At 51.0% G+C, this 22,980-nt stretch overlaps 6 protein-coding genes across 6 annotated transcripts; 3 read left to right on the top strand and 3 right to left on the bottom strand.

Moving 5' to 3' along the window:
* Positions 1–20: 20 nt before the first annotated feature.
* On the bottom strand, positions 21–4,484 carry BZA70DRAFT_185816 (uncharacterized protein). Its single transcript, XM_064909984.1, has 4 exons — positions 2,482–4,484; positions 1,969–2,421; positions 1,556–1,915; positions 21–1,498 (listed from the first exon to the last, which is right to left on the bottom strand). The coding sequence occupies exons 1-4, from the start codon at positions 4,305–4,307 to the stop codon at positions 181–183; spliced, it is 3,957 nt and encodes a 1,318-aa protein (XP_064767866.1). The 5' UTR covers positions 4,308–4,484; the 3' UTR covers positions 21–180.
* Positions 4,485–4,495: 11 nt separating this feature from the next.
* On the top strand, positions 4,496–9,086 carry BZA70DRAFT_280108 (putative DEAD/DEAH box helicase). The gene is made up of 3 exons (XM_064912893.1): positions 4,496–5,068; positions 5,136–8,218; positions 8,271–9,086. Exons 1-3 carry the CDS (start codon positions 4,817–4,819, stop codon positions 9,037–9,039), a joined length of 4,104 nt encoding a protein of 1,367 aa, XP_064767865.1. The 5' UTR covers positions 4,496–4,816; the 3' UTR covers positions 9,040–9,086.
* BZA70DRAFT_280106 (uncharacterized protein) lies at positions 9,076–10,218 on the bottom strand. Its single transcript, XM_064912892.1, has one exon. It carries the CDS (start codon positions 9,980–9,982, stop codon positions 9,173–9,175), a length of 810 nt encoding a protein of 269 aa, XP_064767864.1. The 5' UTR covers positions 9,983–10,218; the 3' UTR covers positions 9,076–9,172.
* Positions 10,219–11,064: 846 nt separating this feature from the next.
* BZA70DRAFT_299510 (armadillo-type protein) lies at positions 11,065–12,949 on the bottom strand (the record flags this gene model as incomplete). Its single annotated transcript, XM_064914665.1, has 4 exons — positions 11,065–11,973; positions 12,035–12,112; positions 12,178–12,543; positions 12,716–12,949. 4 exons carry the CDS (start codon positions 12,947–12,949, stop codon positions 11,065–11,067), a joined length of 1,587 nt encoding a protein of 528 aa, XP_064767863.1.
* A 520-nt stretch (positions 12,950–13,469) lies between these two features.
* Positions 13,470–15,739, top strand: BZA70DRAFT_280103 (uncharacterized protein). The gene is made up of 6 exons (XM_064912891.1): positions 13,470–13,690; positions 13,750–13,898; positions 13,958–15,065; positions 15,124–15,256; positions 15,312–15,413; positions 15,488–15,739. The coding sequence occupies exons 1-6, from the start codon at positions 13,540–13,542 to the stop codon at positions 15,651–15,653; spliced, it is 1,809 nt and encodes a 602-aa protein (XP_064767862.1). The 5' UTR covers positions 13,470–13,539; the 3' UTR covers positions 15,654–15,739.
* Positions 15,740–19,338: 3,599 nt separating this feature from the next.
* On the top strand, positions 19,339–19,862 carry BZA70DRAFT_295965 (uncharacterized protein; the record flags this gene model as incomplete). The annotated part of the gene is made up of 2 exons (XM_064914509.1): positions 19,339–19,604; positions 19,685–19,862. Coding segments are annotated over 2 exons (359 nt in total), but the record flags the coding sequence as incomplete, so codon positions are not given.
* Between the last annotated feature and the right edge of the window lie 3,118 nt (positions 19,863–22,980).

Genomic DNA, 22,980 nt, shown 5'->3' with positions numbered 1-22,980 from the left:
GAACTTGTAGCTATCCAAGCAGGCTGCCTTCTAAAACTCTCCCCTCGAAGCGCCATGCATACCAACCAAATGCACTTTTCACCTAAACTTCAATGCAATGAAAAATTATATACAAAACGCAACAAGTGTATCGGCGTAGTCAACCAGTCAAACAAAGACTAGTCTTGCTGTCGCGGTATTCTACTCAGTGCTTTCGTGACTCTCGTTAGAGTCGCTTGCTGGAGCTTCTTCTGGTGCAGACACAGATGGAGCTTCTTCTGGTGCAGACGCAGATGGAGCTTCCTCAGCATCGCGGGAAGTGTCATCATCAGCAGTGTCATCAGCCGAGACAGCAGGTAGAGATCCCTCGATAGGTGTTTCGACCTCTCCTTCGTCTTCCTTAGCCTGCTCCTCTTTCTCAGCCCTAGAAGAGCTCTCAGCTTGCTCCTCTAGTCCTTCTCCTTCTGCCGCGCGCGACCCTTCGTTCTCCTCATCATCCAGGTCCTCCCAAGAATCTGCGATAGGCTCCTTCTTGGCCTTCGCAGCAGCACCAGTCGATGAACTCGAAGCCGAGCTCTTATTCGCCGTAGCACCAAGCGCAGCAAACACATTATACGAAGTAAATCGCGCCTTGGCAGTGGCATTAGAAGACGACGACGATGACGACGCTGGAACGGATGTCCATGCACCGCTGCCAATTCCTGTAGACCCTTTACCGACCGTACTCTCACGATACGCAATCACATTGTCGCGCGTGATCCAGCACATTTCCGCAGCTTGCGCTAGTTTCTGCTCAGTCACGATGAACTTACGCAAGCCGTATTTAATCGCTGCCAATTCACGCTCGACATCGTCGGGCTCGAATCCGAGCTCTGCCGCGTTCTGCGGCATCAACACAACGTCTTCGTCGGCGATCCAGCTTGCGGTATAGCGAAGCTTCGAATCAGCGAGCGGTTCGAGATAGCGTTCGATCTTTCGCTCCAGATCGGCACGCGTCAAACCAAATTGCACAGACTCCAACAGAATAGCGTTGTAGGCGTGCTTAGGCGCCCGGCGCATTTGTAGCGGCATACTGCTCCCGTTCGCGCTCGAAGACGAAGATGATCCGAGCTGCGTCAATCCTGCTGCTTGCTGCTTCTTCGTCCAAATCGCATATGCCTGTGCCAGGTTCTTATCCGGGAGCGCAGTACGAGACGTGCGATGTAAAACCACAGATCTGTGCGGCTCCGGGTCTTGACTCTCCGATTCGAGATTATAGGCTTCGGCGAGACAGTGGATGAACTGTCGCTGCTGGCGACGCATCGGTGGAAACGCTAGCGAGCGCTTCGCGGCTGCAGAGACTATAAATTGATCTATGATCTTCTCAATGCTCTCGCACCACTTTTTGTTCGTGCCGTAGAGACGGAGGGTGATATCTGAATGCGTGACCGCGTTTGATGCTAGTGCGTGAGATTCTGCAGTGATATTAAGAGCCTCTGCCAACCTGGCATTGCGCGCAAGCAAAGCACATTGGTCATTACTAAAAACAAGTTAATAATTGTTCTCGAAAGTCTGTACGACATGTCTCGTAGCTCACCATTTGATTACTCGTAACGGGGGCTTGATCGTCTTCGTAGCGCCGCACTTCACCGTCCTCTTGAGATTCTCGCAATGGCACTGAATCTCAATCGGCGCAGTACACGGCTTTTCCTCCTCACACTGGAAAGGCGAATGACACGGCAACTCATCCGGATGTCCGCACGACTTGGTCTTGCCGCACGGCTGCTTGCAGGGCGATTCGCATTCACCCTCGCGATGGCAAGGTTTTTTGCAGTGGTGTGAGCCACATGAAAGTAGCTTGTTGCAAATATTTCCACATGAGACGTTTTGTCTGCTGCAAGGCTGGTTTTTTTGCAATGACTTGCCGCACATGCAGCGTCGCTCGACAAAATACGGGCTAACCCTGTTAGTATACGACAATATACAGAAAAGAAAGACAGAGACTCTTACCATTTGGGACACTCTTCGTCATCAAGATGACAGTTGTGCTTGACTGCAGGATGTCCGCAAGCAGGCACTCTGGTGCACTGATACTTACACCGAGGAGGCTTTGTTCCGCATGGGATTGGCGGCATCATTTTCGTACGTCCACAATTACAGGTAAGCTCCTCAAAGCTAGCTTCAAGGCACGGGGGACACGGTCCTCGATGGCAAGTAATCTGACAGCGGTGGTTACCACACTTGAGCATATTGTTGCATGTTGCTGTGCATATATGTTGCGGCTCGATGATGTCCTCGAGAACTTGCTGCTGTTGAAGAACATCTTTTCTGCGAAACTTTAGCAGTCGCTCTTGACCTAGCTTCTCGCCTGGGCAGCATGGCTGGCCGCACTCGTGGCGCTGGCAGTTGAGTTGAATCCGGCAGATTCTCCGGCAGCGTGGGGTACCAAAAATCAAATCCGCACTAAAACTGGCATTAGTAAAACAGTACTGTAGAATAAGCAAATCACGTTAGAAATCATACCAAGGAAGAGTGATCATATTGTGTCCACAGAGGCATGGTACTGTAACCTCTTCAGTGCAGGGCCCGCAGGCACCAGTATGACAGACCAATTTGCATAGATGGCCGCACGCCAGAGTCTTGCCGCACTGATCCCTACACGTCGGAACGACTTCTTCGCAACTACTCCGCTCATGACCCAGGATTTCACTGACGGCGTGCTTCCCACAAGGACATGTCTTCACAACGTCTGGACTTAGCGGGCAGTGAGCAGGCTCGATATCCTGAACATGGCAGGACTTTTGACAGTGGTGGACTCCGCAATCAAATTCGCGGTCACACACGTTCTCACACTTCCAGATAGCAGACCACCATGCCTCGTCTCCATCCTGGTCGATGAAGAAACTTTTGCGAGCAGGAAGGGTCTGGCAGCACTTGACGTCCTTGTCCTCCTTACCACAGTAGCAGCTGCTGTGGATCGGAGCCTCACAGGGACCACAGAGACCAGTGTGGCACGGTCGAGGGCATGTGTGTACACCGCAGGCCATCATCTCTCCGCAGACAACGCCACAACTCCATCCGTCGTATTTTGTATCAACGCAACGCCGCTGAGTAGTTGACTTTCCGCAAAAACAGTCGAGCGGCGGCCCCATAGCTGAACACTTTGGATGTGGCCCAGGGTGGCATGGTATACTGCAAACATGAGGACAGTTGGAGTACTCGTAAGAGCAAGTCTGGCCGCAGCTGTGCGGAGGAAACAAGGGTGACTGATCTGGATTGTCGACTTTGCCGCACCAGCATCTGTATTTGTCAGGAATTTCCTGTCGTGCGGTTTGACAACCAGGACAGCGCCATGCAACTGGGACAGTCGGATCCGCCCCGGGCGCTGCGGCAGCAGTGTCTTTGATCTGCTTTCCCCACTTTTGAATACAGTGAATATGAAACACACGGTAGCATGTCGAGCAAGTCCAGATCTTTGATTTTCGCGTGATTGAATTGATACAGATCATACATTCGTAAGCACCAGAATGAATATCCTCAAGAATGCTGACCGCAAGAGAGTTGGAGGACATATCTTGACCGGAAAAATATCCGTCCAAATCAAGAGATGACGTAGGCAGTTCTTTCTGGCCGTGCTGATGCTTGTCGTGGTCATTGTCGTGTTCGTCGTCGTTGGATAACGGGATCGTAAGTTGCGAGCCAAAATTTTTGCGCGCTCGGCTTGCGCGAGATTGGGGTGGTTGACTGTCACTCGCGTTGCCGTTAGCTCCGCGTCGGCGATTACGGCCAGAAGACTGAGGTTGAGCCTGCGGTGCTTGCTGTAGGGCTGCAACGTTCTCCGAAGGTACAAACGCTGTGGCTGCTGGATTGAAAGAGCTGCTGGAAGTAGACTCGATAGTTCGGCTGCTGTCGTTCTTGTTTCCGCGTCGATTTCGATTTCGTGATCTTGAAGCAGAGGATGAGTGTCCGCCATCGCTAGGATCCGACGTAGGCGGGGCGTCGTCAGCTGGTTGCTGGCTGGTGGACGTCACGTCCGAGGATCCGCTTGCTTCAGTCTCTCTGCCTTTTCGCGGGCGACGGTTGCGTCTTGCGCTAGTGCTGGAGGGCTGATTGCCACTTTCTCCGGGTGCAGATGGTGGATTAGTAGCATCGGGCGTGCTGGCAGCGGGCTGTCTTGGCCCTCGACGTCTACCGCCGCGGTTTTGGTCAGACTCGGAGTTCCTGTTGGTTGATCTCTCACCGCGTCTCTGGGAACGAGAGGAGCCTTCAGACGGAGACGGTATAGGTGTAGACGTGGTCTTGAACGTCTGTGGGGGGATTTGTCGCTGCGCATCTACCTCCGCCGCCATGGTGAGTAACTGAACTTCGTGCAGGTAGAAGAAGGCGTAGAGTCGTAATTCTTTGCGTCTATCAAAACAGGCTATGCAATAATAATATAGAGCGTGAAATCTATATCTATTCTGGCTGTATAATGCTGGAGATATAATTGAGGAGCTATCGGGGTAAAAACTTCAAGAGAAATGCTGGCAGTCTTTAATCCTCGCTCGCGCCACATCAAATTTGTGGCGATTACCAATGTCGGTGCGGCGTCCTGTGGCGCATGATGACTACCGACCTGCGCTTTGATTCTCTGACTCATACTGCGACTGATTCTATTACTCAAAAGCTCGGGTATCTCTGACAACTGAAGAGTAAACAGCGTAGTTTGTAGTTTTTGGAGGACTGGCGGGTTGTAAGCAGCCGGTGGTTGTCCGTAGCCAGACGAGGAGCCGGCGGATAATCGCCAACTCCCAACGCGCGCGCTCTCAGATTTCTGTAAAAAAATTCCAAATCTTCAAAAGCTGTCTTTGCACACACAATGGCAAAAGGCGACCGCAAATCCAACGCGTCCCGGGGAATTCTGTCCACGGGAAATGCTGGCAACAGCTCAAAGTCAAAGTCTGCAAAGGCTGCCGCCGCGAGCGCGGAGGGTCAGCTGCCGCTGCAGAAGTCCGCTCCCTCGGCGAAGGCTATCGTCGCCGCGTCTTCGTCGTGGACCGGGAAACTGCCGGCCACTTTGCTGCACGAGCACTGTCAGAAGCAAGGATGGGAGAAGGTCAACTATGATATGGTGCGCTATTGTGCTGTTTGTTGGTGATTTCAATTGATCGAGCGCTGACGTGCAAAACTGTGTCTAGATTCACTCCTCAGGCGGGTTCATTGCAACCGCAATCCTCGGCGTGCGCAACCCAAAAACAAGTCAAATAGAGACCGTCAAGTTTAGACCTCCAGACTCTCTACTAGATCCTCAGCCCACAGCTTTAGAAGCTCGTCATTTTGCTGCTACCTACGCCCTGCATCGCGTTGCATCTCACAAGAACATGGCAATGATCCTGCCCGGAGAACACAAGACTCTATGGCGGAAAATGGAGGACATCCGACGAGCAGACGTGAAAAACGGCAGAGCCCATTTGTACTCGGCCGATCCGTTTGTGGTCCAACGGGAGCAGAACGATGCAAAAGCCGCGGCTGCTGCAAAGCAACAGGAACAGAAAGAGGAGAAGAAAGCGGTCGAAGCTGGGATCGTCACACCTAAGCAACAAGCAGTTCTCAAAAAAGGATGGGAGAGAGTTCCTACCATTGATATGTCTCGCGAAGTGCGCGCGTTGGTTGAGACCTGTATCCGAAAGTATCACGTTTGGGAAACGAGTGGGGCAGCGAAAGGAAATAGTGTATCAAAGGAAGAGATCAACGAGCTGGTCGGCCTCGGATTTCGTGACGTACACGCTCTCGAAGCTGCAGAGTATACTTCGTCTAAGCAGCAAGCTCTAGAATGGCTGTTGATTCACGTGCCGGAAGACGATTTACCACCTCGGTTCTTGCCTGAGAATTACACTCCTGGAGTAACTCTTGTTACCGGATCATATCAGCTGGAATACGCCGTCAAACGCTTATCACAGGCCGGGTATCCTGCCGAATTGGCCCGTGAGACTATCGAAGAATACAACGGTGACGAATCCAAAGCTATCGAGCGACTTATGTTTAATCTGCAATATCCCGAGGCAGCTTTCGAATTCATCGATGACGACGGCGTTGACACCGCGTGGAAAGAAGAGACCGAGACATTGGCGGCAATCTATGGGGATAGATTTGCAAATCCACTGCCGGATTTTGTAGAGATCAAACTCTCGCTACCGGCTTGTCAGTTTTACAACAAAGACAATCTCTCGTTACGTTTCCACAAGTCCTCAGGTTACCCCGCCTACCGCATTCCATCGATTTCACTATTTGCGACCGAAAACAATCGGCCTAAAAACTTACCAGCATACATCCGTCTCTCGGCCGTCTTGCGCGCTGCTACTTACGCGGCCGAGAATCTGGTCTCGGTGGCAATGATATTCGATATCGTCGAGTGGATGCAGGAGAATCTCGAGGATATCGTGAAGCATCCTGTCAAACTCAAGTCTTTATCAGGCGCAATTTACGGAATTACATACTCGGGCGAGGGCGATACGATCTCTGATATCTTTGCGAGTCTGAATCTGGGCAAGAGCCGGAGCGCGCAAAAGTCGTCTGCTCGCTTGGCACCGATCCGGATCAGCGCGCAAGAGTTGAAGGATGGCTTGAATATGAAACTGCAGGATCCGAAAATGGACGCGATGATCCGGTCGCGCAAGTCCCTGCCTGCATGGAGCAAGCGCGAGATCATTGTCGAGACGATCCGCAAGAACCAAGTTACTCTTATCACTGGAGAAACGGGTTCAGGAAAATCTACCCAGTCCCTACAATTTGTTCTAGATGATCTGATCCAGTCTGGACATGGAAACACCGCAAACATGCTCTGCACGCAGCCTCGTCGAATCTCAGCAATGGGTCTAGCGGCACGAGTGGCCGATGAACGAGGGTGCTCGGTAGGCGCGCAAGTCGGATACGTTATCCGCGGAGAATCAAAGGTGTCGAGTGCTACTCAGCTACGGTTTATGACCACCGGTGTTGTTTTGCGAATGCTGCAGATGGATCCGCAGAGCGCGTTGAAGAACGTTAGTCATATATTCATAGACGAAGTCCATGAGAGATCTCTGGACAGCGATTTTCTTTTGATTATCCTGAAGAGACTTGCCCGCATAAACAAGAAGATAAAGATTGTGCTGATGAGTGCTACAGTGGACGCAAAGATGTTTGCAGACTACTTTGGTGGCGCTGGACATGTCAACATTGAAGGTCGCACGTTTCCCGTGCAGGACATTTACGTCGATGATATTCTGCGGGCAACAGGGTTCAGACCATCGCTTCAAGGCGTGAAGCTAGGAAAGTCTCAGGAGAGCAACAGCAAGAGCAAAAAGAGCAGTATCGACGACTATACCGATCGCCATGCTCCCAAGGTAGAAGAGCCGACGCAGACGGAGGAGGAGTACGAAGATTCGTTGATGGGCAAATATATCACGGCATTAGGCGATCGCATAAATTACGACTTCATCGCCGCTGTTGTCAGGCATATCGACCATACCTTGGGAGACAAAGAAGGCGCTATCTTGATCTTCTTGCCGGGTACCGCCGAAATCTCAAGATGCATCTCAACGATCAGCTCCAGCTCTTCCAAGTTTCACTGCTTGCCCTTGCACGCATCGCTTATACCTTCCGATCAGCGAAAGGTGTTCCTGACACCTCCTCCCGGGAAGCGCAAGATCGTTGCCGCTACCAACGTTGCTGAAACGTCAATCACGATTCCGGACGTGGTGGCCGTTATCGATTCAGGAAGAGTTAAAGAAACAGAGTATGATCCCCACACCAACATGACTAGACTGGTGGAAACGTGGGTCTCCCAAGCCGCCGCCAAACAGCGACGAGGAAGAGCCGGTCGAGTGTCAAAGGGCACCTGCTACAAGCTGTACACTGCCAAGGCAGAGAAGGAGCGGATGCCTGTTCGGCAAGTCCCAGAAATTGGACGAACTCCACTCGAGCAGCTGTATCTGATGGTAAAGGCAATGAAAGTCGGCGATGCCGCAAAGTTTCTGGGCGAAGCCTTAGACCCGCCTGATGTGATGGCCGTCGAGTCTGCTCGAAACGTGCTGATTCAAGTCGGTGCTTTGGACGAGTTCACTTCCGAACTTACTCCGCTGGGAAGCCATCTCTCTACTATCCCTGCGGATCTCAAATGTGCAAAGTTGCTGGTCTACGGAGCGATTTTCGGGTGTCTCGAAATGGCTGCTGTTATCGCTGCGATTCTGACGGCACGGTCGCCGTTTATGTCGCCGGCTGATAACAGGGACGCTGCCAAGTCGTATGTATCCTTCATCTTTCGTTGTTATATGACAAAATACTAATCTTATCAGGGCGCGATCGGCGTTTTCGAACAATCAAGGCGACGTGATTGCCGATGCTCGAGCATTCATGGAATGGGAATCGCGAATCAAAAGCACAGGTTACCGCAGCGCTCGCGACTGGTGCGAGGACAACTTTCTTTCGTTCAAGACGATGGAAGACATCGCCTCCGCGCGCGACCAGTATCTGCAATCGCTGCAGGAAATCGGATTCATCAAGTCTGCGAGATTGCCCGCTCCAGCTCCGTATACGAACGAGCAGCTGAGTCTGGTGCGGGCGCTGCTGGCTGCGTCCATGAATCCTTCGATTGCTCGCATCCAACTTCCAGAGAAGAAGTATCTGGCTGTAAGCTCCGGTGCTGTCGAACTAGACCCCGAAGCACGAACAATCAAGCTCTTCACCCGCGACGACGGCCGCGTGTTTATCCATCCAAGCTCGACCTTGTTTTCCGCGCAAACCTACCTCAACGGCGCTGAATTCATGTCCTTCTTCCACAAAATGGCGACCTCCAAGGTCTTCATCCGTGAACTCACGCCGTTCGGTGGCTTTGGCCTCTTGATGTTCTGCGGCACCTTGGGAACCGACCTGCTCGGCCGCGGAGTCACGGTCGGCAATTGGGTGCGCCTGCGGTGTTGGGCGAGGATCGGTGTGCTGGTGGGGCGGATGCGGGTGTTGCTGGATCAGGTGCTGGCGCTGAAGATTGAGGCGCCGGATGTGGATGTTAGTGGGCATGAGATTGTACAGGTTGTTAAGCGGCTGATAGATCAGAATGGGTTGTGAGGGTTTGCATAATATGTTGAATAGAGAAAAGATTTTGCATTATTAAATAAGCCAATATCCCAGGAAAACAACAACCTATTTGCTCAAAACCGAGTGCATAAAAACAAGAAAAATACTAGAAATCACACTACAATCACCTATGGTGAAAAGACAGCACCGAAGACTTTGTAGAAGCAATATTCCACGCCATCGACAACCTCCGCGAGAGATTCGACGGTTGCGCGGGTATACTGCTAGCCGGACTCGTCGGTTTTGACGACGGCGCGAAGTAGTTTGTCGCAGTAGTAGCGTTGCTGTGGCTGTGGCGGACGAGTTTGCCTTGTTGGCTTTGCTGTGGTGGGTTTGTGGTGAAAGTGAATTTATCTGTGGTGCGCTGTATGGTGGTGGTTAGATATTGGCTTAGGAGGAGGAGGAGGGTCGCACTTACATTGGTGATGGAGGTGATCTTCGTGGCGGATTCTGTCCTCAAGCCAGCGGGGCCTGCGCGAGCAGCACTTCGTCTGACTAGATGCGAGCCAACGGAAATCTGCTGCCTTTGCTGCGCCCTCATATCTTCCTCATACAGTCCCCGCATCGTCCGCAACCCCTTCGAACACTGCCCTTCACCTCCCGAATCTCCTCCGATCGACGCCGGCGCCTCCGCGGATCTGATACTCTGATGCAACGAGAACGTGCCCAAACTGCTCCCCGACAACAGACTCGAGATCGAAGTCCGCGATAGTAAAGGCTGTAGAGAAACAGGCGACGACTCCGACCATGTCGCCAGCGCTTGGTTATCTTGCGCTGGGGTGTAATATCCGCCGCGGCCCGCGACGGTTACCGTCGGCTCAGTGCGTCCCTGTACAATATTCGTAGGCGGAATCGACGCATTAACAGAGCCCCGGTACGCCGCTTCAGGAAGTCGTAATTGCTTAGGCGGATATTTCCGTCGTAGTCTGGCCATATCTGGTTTTGTTAAAACACTTGACAGGGACAGCCAGGCGATGGTGATCTTTAGGAGGGCCCTGAAATTAAGCGAAAGGCAATTTTTTATAGTTCTGCAATGACGTTTCGTGGGAGTTATAAAGTGAAATTTGTCGTGAACTGTGTGTTTTTGCTGCTCTATAGCTTTTAGGAAGCAAAGCAATATTATTTATCTGTTTGAAAAAAATTAGTTAAGTCACCCTAGATTTTATGCGAGTGAATTTCTATAAAATTGACGAGCGCCGTATCAAATGCAGTTAGCAAAATCAGTAACTAATTCGAGTAATGCGCACACATTCAACTACGCAGCAAACAAACATCACGATGAATCTCACTGATTCGTATTGATATCGAAACGACTATATGCTACGATTTATTCTACGATTTATTCTACGCTGATCTCATCGCATACAAAGTTGTCAACCTTCGACACGAGCTCTAGGATTTTGAGTGGAGGATCGCCGATGTCCCTAACAGACCTCTTCAACTCACGAGACAAATCTCATGTAGATCAAAGAGGACCAAGTCAGAACGACCGGTATTAGGATAAGTGATATAAAACTGTATGACGAAAGCCGCGGCTACAATACAATGACGGAACAAAGATTAACAGACATATAAATTTAGGAAAATAGAGGAAAAAAAATTGGGTAAAAAAATAGATACATTAGAAGAAAATACATTATACACACGATTGATGCACACACACGCTCAAAACTACACAAATGAAAGATTCATCCTTACACCCATTACATGATACTAACAAATTACATTCAACTCATAATCCGTGTAGATTGGAAACAAAACAAAACAAAATAAAAGTGGAAAAGGCGCATTTTCTATGGATCTGTAAATAATAAAAATGAAAAAGAGAAAGTACATAAAAGGGTTGTAGATATTCTCATAGCTAGAATAAGTACGATTACATTATAGGAAATGGGTAGCAGATCAAACAAAAATGAAACGAAAGCGGGGAATAGTAAGGAGATAAGAAAGCAAGGGTAAAGAAGGAGCAGAAAACGATGTCACGGCAGCTTTGCAAGTGGAAAGAAGAGGTATGATTTAGGACATCATAGTGTTGTCGGCATTAGCAAAGCTAAAGTTCTGTCCGTTGGCGCCGAATGTCGAAGGATCTTGTCCACCAAACTGGAAGGTGTCACCCGCGGTCTGGGGAGCAAGGTCGGCATCTTCAACGACGTCCTCCTCGGAGAAGTACTTGTCGATGATGTTGTAGGCCTTCATGTAGATCTCCTCGTTCTCGTTCTGCTGGGTGGCGTGGATCTTCTCCATACCACCGGCCTCCTCGATGTAAACCGCATAGAGGTTGACGCCGTTATTCATGTCCTTGTCTTCATCGCCGACCTTGAGGATGTTCTCAAGACCGTCCAGGGCGACCTGGATGATCTTGTTGTCCATGCAGGTGAGAAGATCGCAGAGAGGCTTGATGCAACCCTGAGACACGAGGTATCTGATCTGATCAGGCTTGGCCAAGCCGCCCGAGGTAGCGTTCGAGATGGCCCAGCACGCCTCCTTTCTGGTCTTGAAGTCGGCATGAGCAAGGAGGTTGATGAGTGGAGGAATCAGATTGCTAGTGATGACGGCCTCGATCTGAGCAGTGTTGCCGGCGGTGATGTTGGAAATAGTCCAGCAGGCCTCCTTTCGGATAGCTTCCTTGGGGGAGGAAAGCAATGTGAGCAAAGCGTTGAGAGCGCCGTGGTTGATGATGACTTGAGTCTGCACGTCATCACCGGTGACGATGTTTCCAACCGATCTCAGAGCAGGAGTTTGAACCGAGGTGTTGGGATGCAGCAACAGTTCAACAAGTCTTCGTGGAATACCGGCTTCGAGGACGGCCTGGATCTTGTCGTTGGCACCGTCAGAGAGGTATGAGATCGCCCAGCAGGCATCGATCAAGACCTCGTCGTCCAGAGAATATATAAGTCTTGCGAGGACAGGCAAAGCAGTCGAGATCTTATTGACAGTTATTGTTAGGACGATTGAAAGAAAAGAGAAGTAGACGAGATCAACTTACGACGGCCCACTCTGGCTGAGGCGATTTGCCGCGGCAGAAGTTGCTGAGAGTCCAGGTAGCGTTTCTGAGCATGCTCAACTTGCGCGAATCATTCAAGAGCGCCAACAAAGGACGCAAGGCGCCCGCGTTGAGAACAATGTCACGGCACGCGGGGAGTCACCGGCAATGTTACCGAGCGCCCACACGGCCTGCTCTCGGACGTCGGCCTCTGAAGAATCGAGAAGCTCGACGAAGATTGGGATCGCGCCGGCGTCGATGACAACATGGGTCTGCTGGGATGATCCGGAAGCGATGTTGGTGAGCGCCCAGGCGGCTTCGAATTGGATGATGGAGTGGGGGGATCTGAGGAACTCGACGAATCGGCTCACGACACCGCACTCGATGACTTTCTCAATCGGAGGGTTACGCTCCTTTGACAGCAGCTTCCGGAATTTGACGGTAGCCTGGATCTGTGCCTCGATGTTGTCAGAGAACACGCCCTGCATCATCTCCGGCAAATCCTCATTGAGCTAGAGAGAGTATAATGTCGTTAGCATCAAATCAGGTATGCTATTAGATATTACTGAAAAGACATGTGCAAAAAAGTCCAAATCACACACGTATTGACGTCATACGTGCGATAATGAACAGTTCAGCAAGTACAGAGAGCAATCAAAACAAAACAAGAAAAAAAGATCCTACCTGAGTCTCGGCCGAGCTCTCATCCTCGCTTTCGCTCTGGATCTTCTCGGTCGCGGTTGTGGGGAGCGTGAGATTGCGACGCTTTGCGAGCGACTCCTCGCGCTTGGCCTTTCTGATTTCGACCTGAGCCTCCTCGCGCCGGCGGCGGAGCTCGTCCTGGCGGAAGTGGCCCTTGTTTTTGAAGTTAGTGCGACGATGTTCGGGAACAAATCGGGTGGTCGTGTCGGCGTCCATTTTAACGAGTCGTCGAGAGCGGTGAAGGGATTGGAAAGAGGAAGTGGGTGGGGTCGAGTGACAGCGAAAGGAAGGCGGATGAAGAAAGGCGAAAAAAAAGCCTGAGGACCAGGATTTTAGACGTGGAGTAAAATACTTAGCGGGCATTTGTTTTGGAGACGTGCAGTAAACATTTGCTGTTTGGTGCCGTATCTGCACAAACTACATTATATATATGCACAGCGGCACTAAACAAGACTAGCGAGAAAGCTAATCGCGTAGTCACGTGATCAGCAGGCAGCAGCGCGTTGGAACAACAGAGCGAGTTGAGGCAGCCCGCAGTCGGCTTTTCTTGCTCAAAAGGCAGGCCAGCTTCATCCCGGGTTTATGAGCTGAGTAGGCAGACTGACGACGGGCATATTGACTGCGGACTCGTAGATTAGAGCGTAGCCGATTGCCTGCAGCAGTGTGGAATGGGAAACCCTTTTCCACGTACACACTGTCGCGTCGTTTACATTCCTCTCCAGCTTGCTACTCCCGCACGCTGCATAATCCCACTCTTCTATACACATCTCAAGGTTGAGCGATCGATAAAAGCAGTCGTGGTCATCATGAGTGCACGCTATAATCCCGATGTCATGAATTTCCTCCCAAGGCTGAGCGAGGTGAACAACATGTTTGTCAACACTCATCAGAGAATGTCGTTCACGCTCGCGGGGAGGGTAGAAGCGATTCAGTTCAGACAGCCCGGCAATGGTCGCGGTATGTTTACTCTTGTACATAAGCTGAGAGGGGTGTGGACTAACGCTGCGAGTCTGTAGATCCGTATGCATCGCTTACGATCAGTGACCCGTGGAGCGCGGACGACAAAATGACGCAGCTGCAAACAAACACGTTTTTCAGGAGTGGATTGGTAACCAGCGGTCTAGACATCAAGGTTGGCGAGTTTATCTTTATCCATGGACTAGCGGTATGACATATACATGCTCTTGCTACTTTGAACGATAATATTCTAACGCATTCGATCAGGTACAACTCAAGAAAGGCTGCTACCAGAGTCACGACAAGCAAGGCGTAAAGTCGGCAAAAGTTGGCTTCGTCGCGGTGCTCCAGGGTTCGAGACTGATGATCTGGGACCCTCGATTGGGCAACACGACGCCCTCGCTCGAGACCCGAAAGAAAATCACACTCGCGCTGGCGGAGTACAAGCAATCGTTCGAGCCAGGCGAGAAGAAGCGATCGTTTGCCGAGATTTGGGAAGGCCTGGGAGGAGCGATGACAAAGGAAGCTGTAGGGAATTACAAGTCCGCGACTGCGGTGGTGCCCCAAGGTACGAGCACCAGACAGTCGGACGAGGAGATTGATTACAGCATCACGGAGCTCACGGAGCTCAAAGATCTACACGCCAGCAGCGGCCGGATGTACACCGTCGTCGGCGACCTGCTACGGACTTTTGATGCCGGGCGCGACAAGGGCGTTGTGTTGACGGATTATACCGAGAATAAGCAGTTTCGGTATTACGAAAACCCGGGCATGCCAAGTGGCAGGTACGGCCTGTCACTGATACTCAAAGGCTCGGCATATGGGCAGATGCAGGTGCAAGGCATATCTGAGGGAGACTTCATTCGGGTCCAGGGGATCAGGCCGCGGATGACGGCGTCCGGCGGGGAGTCTGTGCTGGTTGCGGATGCGAAAGCGGACTGCATAATCGATAGGCTGGACGAGAGGAAGAACGAGGATCTGCTAAAGAATCTGCTAAGGAATCGCGAGGCACTGCTCGGCTCGGCGGTATCGCAGCCTACACGGACAGAAGCGCCTAGTCTGGACGCGATGCGCGCGGACTCGCCGACGAAGCAGGGCGGGTCGACGAATGAGGAGGTGCGCACTCCTGTGCGGTCGGCGAAGCGGAAGGCGCTGGCCGAGCTGGACGAGAAGAGCGCGAGGATCAGGTCTGAGAGTGCGAGCGAGAGCGAGGTGCCGGTGACGAGTAGTCGTGCGTCGTCTGTGTCGGAGAAGAATGGGGATGATGTGTTTGTTAAAGGAGAGCTGAAGAGCTCGCCGCCTCCGGCGCAGCAGCAGCCGAGCATGTCTCCTGCGATCGAATCAGAAGCGACGGTTGTTGGTAGTGATGCGGAAGGTAAGTGAGAGGATTTTTACGAAATGAGTTTGGGGTGGCAGTAACTGACAAAGATAAGATATCGAACTGTTGACGATCGCCGATCTACACAAGCGGTACAAGGAGATGCTAGAGACCGGAGAACGGTATCGCGTGCGGTGCGTCGTGCGCCGGGCGATTGATCCGCAGACGGGAAGCATAGTTAAGAAAGAGTATGTGTTGTCGATGTTGCTGCGGGGTGAGAAGAGAGTGCTAATGCTGGTTTAGGAATGGGTTGTCGATTAAGTTGAATGTGGTGCTGATAGATGGTTATGGCCAGATCATGACGGCGTGCCATACAAACTCAGCAGCCCAGCTGCTAGGCTTCCGGTGAGTCATCTGCCCTGAAAATAGTTCTAAATAGTTCTTTTGGTGATCCGACTAACAGTGTGATTATACTGCAGACTGCCGTTTGACGAGACCAAGGTTAGTCTGGTAGAGAAACGCTTTACAGAATTAAAGGAGGAAACGAAGCGGTGCTGCTTCAGACGGGTCATTGTGACGGTGGAGGCAATGAAGATGGATTCGGGGAAGGAGTTTTATCAGATTGTGGAGTGTGTGCGGTGTTGACCTGTGCTCGGGTGTATATGTATTTTTATCTATCGCGTTTTCATCTGCTCTGTTAATCAGCAATAAGAAGTGGTGTGTCAAGATATGCCTCAGGGCTGTGTAGAGACGCGGCAGCAATTTCAATTCTCAAAAGAGTAATGTGTTTACATCTACCCAGCTCCAGCTCCTCCCTCCGACGTCATCCTCGTTCTCTTACACTAGTCAACGGCGCATGTGGCATCAAAAACCAGAAAAGGTGAAGCCAGAAACTAAACCGAACTGCCTTAACTGTTCTGACAGAAGTGGGAGCAGAGAAGTTGAAGTTGACGTCAGAGCTGCTGAAACATGACGTGAGAGCCAGATCTGAACTGCCTGCAAGGCGCTGCCCGAGGTTCTCTAGCCTTGGATGCTATTCTCTCGGCAGGCACTGGCTTTCTGCGATCTGATTTTTTTTTCTACAAGTTGATGAGGATTTGGACTCGGATTAGAACAGGATGAGACACTTTGCCGTATGCAGCAATCACCAAACACTCTAAAGACAAAGAAAAAAAAAAAAAAGAGAGAAAAAGCTTTGGAGAGCGAGTGGCGCCGCGATGAGGTAATTGCTTGAGTTCCATCGCAACAGTTAAAATAGAATTATTGTTTTATAGTGTCCGACGACAACCGAAGCTATTTCCGCTCGCTCGTCTCGGGCCCACTCTGCGCTGTGCTGCTTCGCCTCCTTTGTTGTTATTTTAGGAAGAGAGAGGTGGGATCTGATGAGGGTAGTAGTTGGGGTGAGATGCGTGCTGGGAGGTGGTCGTGAGAGCATGTCTCGGGCAGGTAGACGACGAGTGCCGGAGGGATTGCGCAGGCAACTAGATAGATCCGCAGTTCTTTTCTATTGTCTACTGATCTACTCTTCTACTCTTCCAACGAATCATCTCAGATTCCATCGTCTGAGATTCTATTTTTAAGGAGAGGACGAGTACTGAACCGATACTCCACATATTCTGCGTAAAAACCACACGACGGCGGAGGATGATGAGTAAGGGTCGGTAAAAGAGCGAGAAGCGCGGAAGGAGATTAGAGGGTTACGGAGAGTAAGATTGGTGCGGAGGATAAAGGCGCGCACGGTCGCCGAGGGATAGGAGGAGAGAAGATGGGGATGGCACCACTTTGTGAGTAGTTAGTTAGGTATTATTGTAGACTGGAGAGCAGTATGCAGAATTGAAAGGAATATGAAGAGAAGAGAGGAGAGTGAAGAGAAGAGAGAGAGAAGAGGAAGGAGGAAGAGAGAAAGAGAAAGAGACGGAAAAGAAGAAGATTGACGAGAATGGGCGAAGCAATGCTAATCAAATCTGCATTGTCTGAGAACCCTAGCGAATCTTGGCCACTTGCCACCATTCTTTGAACAATTAATCTACCTGTTTCCAGCCGCTGTATAGTCACTGTATAGTCAATGTCTATCGTACAGTCCAGATATTGACAATAACTACGCAGAGCAACAACAGCACTCAAAGATCTCGCCACTGAGAGAAGAGAAAAAGCAGGCAGACTGCGCCATTATGATTGACTTTCTGGGTATTTGATCATCATTTATCCGAGTCGGGTTAGAATTGGTCTGGAATTGTTCTCTCTCACCAAACCCTGAACCGCCGAACTCTGAACCGAACACTGCGACCGGCAGCCACAGCAGAAACGGAAATTACTCGCTTTCTTTCACTCAACCGGAGGGATGACGGTGAGAATGGGCAAGAATGGAAGGGGCGGTGGCCAGGGCGCCGAGTTTCGTAGGGTGGTTTCACTCTGTGAACTGTAGCAGCTCACGCATGCTTATGTTTTGCTTCAGTGTATGAGAAGACAATGAATGTAGAATCGAATATGGATCTGAATAGTATGAAGAGCAGTAGAAGAAAGAGAGAAATGCCGGGTCCGGCCCACTAGCAGCCAGTAGCCCGCAGCTTATTCTCCGTAAAACAGTCAGAGTACGCTACTCATGCGGCTGCAGATCTCAGAATGCTTAGTGCGCCTTCTTACGCCCGCGCCCCCCACTTTACTATGTGGATTGACAGGACCCTCTCATATCCTGATGGCGTCGTGTACCGACGGCCAGCAATCTACTCCTTCCGGGAAATTGCTGGCTTGTTTCTATTCTTGCCGACTAATGCAGTCAGTCAATATCAGCGCACTTCGCCTGCTCATGGCCTATTTGGGGCTTCCGCGCGTGCTCTCGATTCTTCTTGCATGGGCCGGGCGCTGGGCCCTTGGGGCTCAAGCTTCTTAGTCTGCTACTTACTTACTACTCAGTGCACTCGCTCACTACAAGGGTTTTTCGCCCACTGCTTGATTTGCCTCGGATAAGAACTCCTGAAGCAGGCAGGATAGGATACAGAGGCGTAGCCGTAGACCGCCTTGCGTTCCTGCCCCTTCTCCTTGTTGCTCTGCATCCCTTGCTCTAGTTCTAGGTACCTCTCCTTATGCTCACGCGAGCCGCTGACCAAGCAAGGGGCGCCAGTGATCAGCGAGGGGCAAGTATGAAGGAGGGAAGGAGGGAAGGGGCGGGACGCAGTGTGCTGTAGCAAGGGGCCTAGCTATTCATCTCCGATTGTCAGGCGTAGTCATAGAAGTGACTGGCGAGTGACTGGTAACCAGGGGGGGAGGAGAGAGGAGAGGAGAGGAGTTAAGGGATGCATGTTTCCTGACGTTTTTCCTGACCACCGAAGGGGCAGGCTCCGGAAGGAGAGAGAAGACTCGAGCTGATCACCAAAGATAACAAACAGACAGTGCTGATCTACAATGCGAATAAACAAGCGTGGGATCGTCGCTCGCAAGTCGCAAGGGCCAGACCCTGCTTAGTCGTAGGAGTAGGAGTAGTTAGCGGAGCAAAGTGGTCAAAGTACCCTACGCCTACGGTATGCTGTGTACGTCCTCGGTGCGAGTTTCTCTTTTCCGGGAGGAAGATAGAGTAGCCCCAGGCGAGGAGAAGCAGGATAAAAATAACCGGGCAGATGATGATAGTTGAGTACGGAGGGAGGGTGGAAGGACTGCGTGCCCGTAAGCACAATGCAATCTATGTCAGTCATAGCATTAAAATAATCCACCAGCACAGGTCGCAAGAGACGCAGTGCAGTGCAAATGCAATGCAATAAATATGCTGATCCACCGGATCGGACGCAGGATTATAGCAGGAGTAGCAGGAGTAGCAGGAGTAGCAGGAGTAGCAAGAGCAGCGTGAAGCTGAAGGCCACACTATAGACACACTATAATCGATAGTCACTATATCCTGCAGGGCTCGTCCGCAATCAGTCAATCATCAATAAGCAGCATCTAGCTTCACGACTGACTACTACTACTGATACTGACTACTGCTACTGACACTGAGCAATGGCATGCTCGCCTCTGACCGTCGTCCGCATCAGGCGCGAGCCAGCCAGGCCTTCCTATCTGACTATCCAGAGCTTTCTCGCAGGCGCAGGACCTGCACGGATCCGGCAGTGCGCCCGAATAGGCAGTTTGCCATGGCAACGGGCCAGCCGGGTGACGCCGAACAGGGCGAAAGCGAGGGCGGCGGTGGCAAAACAGGGCAAGGGCTGCTCCGAGCGAGCGAACGCGCGGCCGTCCGCTGGCAGGTGAAAAGTTTTTTTATTTTTTTATTTTAATTTCTCGATCGGCTTCTAAAAATACCCACAGCACCCCGGTATCCACGGCAGAGGGTGGTGGGTACGACCCGGTTTGAGTGGCGCAGCGCCTGTTCGCCGCCGTATCTGCCTCTGCCCGGTTCTCCCTCGTTCTGCCGCCTTATATAACTCCCGTCCGCCTCCCACCCTCCTCTCTTCCTTCTTTCTCCCTCCACACTACTCTCCTACTACCACTACCACACACACACACACACACACACACACTCGCTCAACTACCAACCACTACCTTCACAATGCAGTTCAAGCTCCTCATCGCCGCTCTTGCCGCCGCCGCTGGTGTCTCCGCCGCTGTGTATGTCCCCTATCTGCTCTCTCCCCTTTCTCCCAGGGGCAAATTTTTTCATAGTCACACCCCTTGCTAACCCTTTCCAGCTCCAACACCACCACCAACAGCACCACCTCCTCCAACAGCACCTCGACCACCAACTCGTCGGTCGTCACCTCCGCCACCCCCTCTGCCACTGAGTCCGCCGCTGCTGGCTCGCAGAACATCGTTGGCGCTGGCATCCTCGGTGCCGTCGTTGCCGGTGGCATCGCTCTCGTCCTGTAAATGCCTCATTTCTCTACCCTTGTTTTAGAAATGATGCTTTTTCGTGGTTTTTCTGTTTTCATCTTGACTCATCGGAAATTATGAGCGACTCCTCCTCTTAATGTCTTTCTCTTTTGGTCATCTCCATGCATTCCTTGTTCACTCTATCAGTGGCAAGGATAGGCAGCTCGCAGCGGAGCTCGCCGACCGCATGTACTCCTGAGGGAATTGGCTCTATCATGCTCCTGTTTTCGTTGGTTAGGGTATAGAGGTACATTTGAGAGAGGTATTTTGGGACGATCTGTTGGAGTTCTTTGCATTTAATCTGCTTCTTTTAATACTTTCGTGTAATCCTCAGTTGCTTGCCTCTGCTTCTGCACCGGCTGCTTCTGTCGACTTTTTTGTTAGATATTTTTAATTGTTTGAGACGGGTTTGTGAGATTTACTCTATTGTAAACTGTACTTATAGTTCAAAAACAGCTATTTCAAAAATACCTACACAAGAACCAAAAGACCGGATAAGACTTTTGATTATCAACCGTAGAATCCGCCGGATTTGGCAATCCTGCCTTGCCGATCTTCCCTTCGCGTTCCTCCTTCGCCGCCTCCTCAGGCCCACCGAGTAACTATAGAGATATCAAGAGTATCAATACCCCGACGGCGTTTCTCTTATCCTAGAATATAGCACTTGTAGATCTTAACACCGGATGTGGACGCCATGCCATGATGCTGTTCCGGCCCGCGGAAACAGTCACAGCCTCTGCTTGGACGTCATACGTGGTTTTGGGTCCTCCTGCTGCTGCTGGAGTGCGAGTCGCTGAACAGCGGACGGTGTTCGTCTGGGTGATACTCCTGCAGTACTCTCTCTATCTTCTAAGACTTCTATCTTCTAAGACTACTACGCTAGACTACACTACCTTCTCCATCGTACCTCTGCATTCCGCAGATTCCGCCCGGCCCGTAAATCCCTCGACGACGGCAGGGATGGCGAGCGAGCGCACGCAGGAGAAATTTACCCCATCGGACGCAAACGGGCACTGTACCCTAACCTGTATCCACCGGTGCGGTTCCTGCGCTTATCGCGGTACTCGAATTACTAGAACACTCGACTCGGCTATTTGTCGTCATTTATGCAGAGCAGAGAGTAGAGAGAGTGGATAAGGAATAGAGCGCGCGGTGGATCTGCGGCTGCTGGGTTTATGATGAAGGGTATTTTTAGGACTTGAGGATGTAGGCTGTTGTGTGTGTATGTGCTGTCACAGATGTGCTTGCTGCTGCCTGCTGCCTGCGCGTAGCCCTCGATCTGCTTTGGGATGTGAATGCAAGAGACTGCTCCTATCTCGATCGACTTGTGCGTTCTGTTGAATGAAGTGAAGTCTCTCTCTGCTCAGGTCTCTGCTTCTTCTCTGCTGCTCGAGTTGTAAAGTTGGCATGATGTCAGATCAGAGTACTGAGCTGAGCGTATTAAACCGTTCATGCTGGCAACCGGCAAACCACCCCAGCACACACTCAACCGCTGCAGTCAGTGATGATACTCATATACCAGAACAGCTTACGAAGCCTGCTCGTCGCTGTGTGCCAGACGAGCAGCAAAGGCACAAAAAGTGGCAAGGCAAGGAAGGATATGTGCATCGCATCGTCCGTTCGTCGGTTCAGTACCACCGTCCCGTCCCGTCGTTTTCTGCAGACTCTTTCTGCAGACTTTTCTCGGAGGTAGACGCACTCCTGATGCTTGACTTGACGAACCTCCCGCCACGAGGCGCGTACATTGCATAAACCCACTCCCTCTGCATCCGCCACGCGTGAAGAAAACCACCCTCAGCAATAGAAGCAAAACAAAAAACTAATTAGCGTTATCGCCCGGCTCCAGAACGGCTGCCTGTGTACCTTGCAAGAACAGCGCGCGCCGATCACCTTTACTCTCTACTTTACGTGTGACGATAGTTTGCGAGGAACAAGGCACGCCGCCGCCGCCGTAGACTAATTGCGCTGAGAGGCGATGACGATGATTGAGATGATTTCTTGAGATGGCGGATGACGTCATGGTTTATGGTGCGGTTTTTTCTCGTGGTTTCGTGCCTGTTCTTCTATTGTAGAATTTTCCATGCGATTTCTTTAGTCGGAAGAAGCCTAGAGCAGAAAGACATATGTTTCTTTGGTCGGGTGGGTGATACGCTGCGTGCATCCAATTACGTAGTATCAAGCGGCGCTCTACTCCTTCCTCTCCAGAAGCAAGCACTTTCTCATCAGCTCTCCATGTTTACCTCCTACCGTATCTGCATTCTAACTAATATCCTGAGCAATAAATACTCCACATCTACAAAAATAAAGCTAATCAAAAACCCTAGAAAAGGTACCCATCGTGAGCAAATTTGACAGGCCGCCGGGTGGGTTGCTTGGTTATTATTATACCCGTTTCGGAAAGGTGTAAATAAAGCGTCGGTGACGACGTCTTGATTTACTTTTTTTATTTGTAACGCGTAAGCGGTGGTGGATATACTCGTATGCAACGCATAATGATGAGTTTTTTTTTTTTTTGATTTGAGAGATGTGATGTCGGATTTTTAGTTGTTGCTTTTGCTGGGTGGAGACGCGGGTGGTGGATGAGGGGGCTGATGAGCTCTCGCAGCTCTTCCTCTTCTTGAGAAGGAGGATATCGCGCGAACACGCACTCATGTACAGCGCTCTTAACCTGACCAAATACCCAAGATTAGAAATCCATGTACAGACCAGACTCGTCTTATCCACTCAGCTGTTTGGATCAACAGAACTTGATCGGAGAGGAATATTTGATGGTTGCCTGGAAGGAGAGATATCATGTGGAAATATTGGAGGAATTTCGTATCGGTGGACCACACAGCTGATACAGTCGAGGACTTACCATATAAACCGGCTCGTCTACTTTTGCAAAGCGTATTTTTACCTATCTATGGTATATATTTTTCTAAAAGAGTATACGCATGTAGGCGTCGAAGCTAGCCAGAGGAATAAAAGAAGTTAAGCTAAAGAAGCGCTGCAAGGGTACTTTGATGAACGCGCGACTCGGTGCTGAAATAATTACTGCTCACACTCACCCCGCCGCGCAACCGACCCCGTCGCGCACTTCTTTCTACACAGCACTCATTTCTAATTTCTAACC

Source organism: Myxozyma melibiosi, assembly GCF_037950935.1.
Source record: "Myxozyma melibiosi strain Phaff 52-87 chromosome Unknown BZA70scaffold_7, whole genome shotgun sequence".
Lineage (NCBI taxonomy): Eukaryota > Fungi > Ascomycota > Lipomycetes > Lipomycetales > Lipomycetaceae > Myxozyma > Myxozyma melibiosi.
This window is presented reverse-complemented; position numbering and strand designations above follow the sequence as displayed.

What these genes read in the sequence shown, in the direction of transcription:
- BZA70DRAFT_280106 (XM_064912892.1), bottom strand. Translation starts at nt 9,982, where the DNA reads ATGGCCAGACTACGACGGAAATATCCGCCTAAGCAATTACGACTTCCT.
- BZA70DRAFT_185816 (XM_064909984.1), bottom strand. Translation starts at nt 4,307, where the DNA reads ATGGCGGCGGAGGTAGATGCGCAGCGACAAATCCCCCCACAGACGTTC. An exon ending in AATATGATCACTCTTCCTTG is followed by an intron (nt 2,422 to 2,481) that starts GTATGATTTCTA and finishes TGCCAGTTTTAG; the next exon opens with TGCGGATTTGATTTTTGGTA. An exon ending in GACGAAGAGTGTCCCAAATG is followed by an intron (nt 1,916 to 1,968) that starts GTAAGAGTCTCT and finishes TAACAGGGTTAG; the next exon opens with CCCGTATTTTGTCGAGCGAC.
- BZA70DRAFT_280108 (XM_064912893.1), top strand. Translation starts at nt 4,817, where the DNA reads ATGGCAAAAGGCGACCGCAAATCCAACGCGTCCCGGGGAATTCTGTCC. An exon ending in AGAAGGTCAACTATGATATG is followed by an intron (nt 5,069 to 5,135) that starts GTGCGCTATTGT and finishes AACTGTGTCTAG; the next exon opens with ATTCACTCCTCAGGCGGGTT. An exon ending in AACAGGGACGCTGCCAAGTC is followed by an intron (nt 8,219 to 8,270) that starts GTATGTATCCTT and finishes TAATCTTATCAG; the next exon opens with GGCGCGATCGGCGTTTTCGA.
- BZA70DRAFT_280103 (XM_064912891.1), top strand. Translation starts at nt 13,540, where the DNA reads ATGAGTGCACGCTATAATCCCGATGTCATGAATTTCCTCCCAAGGCTG. An exon ending in ACAGCCCGGCAATGGTCGCG is followed by an intron (nt 13,691 to 13,749) that starts GTATGTTTACTC and finishes GCGAGTCTGTAG; the next exon opens with ATCCGTATGCATCGCTTACG. An exon ending in TCTTTATCCATGGACTAGCG is followed by an intron (nt 13,899 to 13,957) that starts GTATGACATATA and finishes GCATTCGATCAG; the next exon opens with GTACAACTCAAGAAAGGCTG.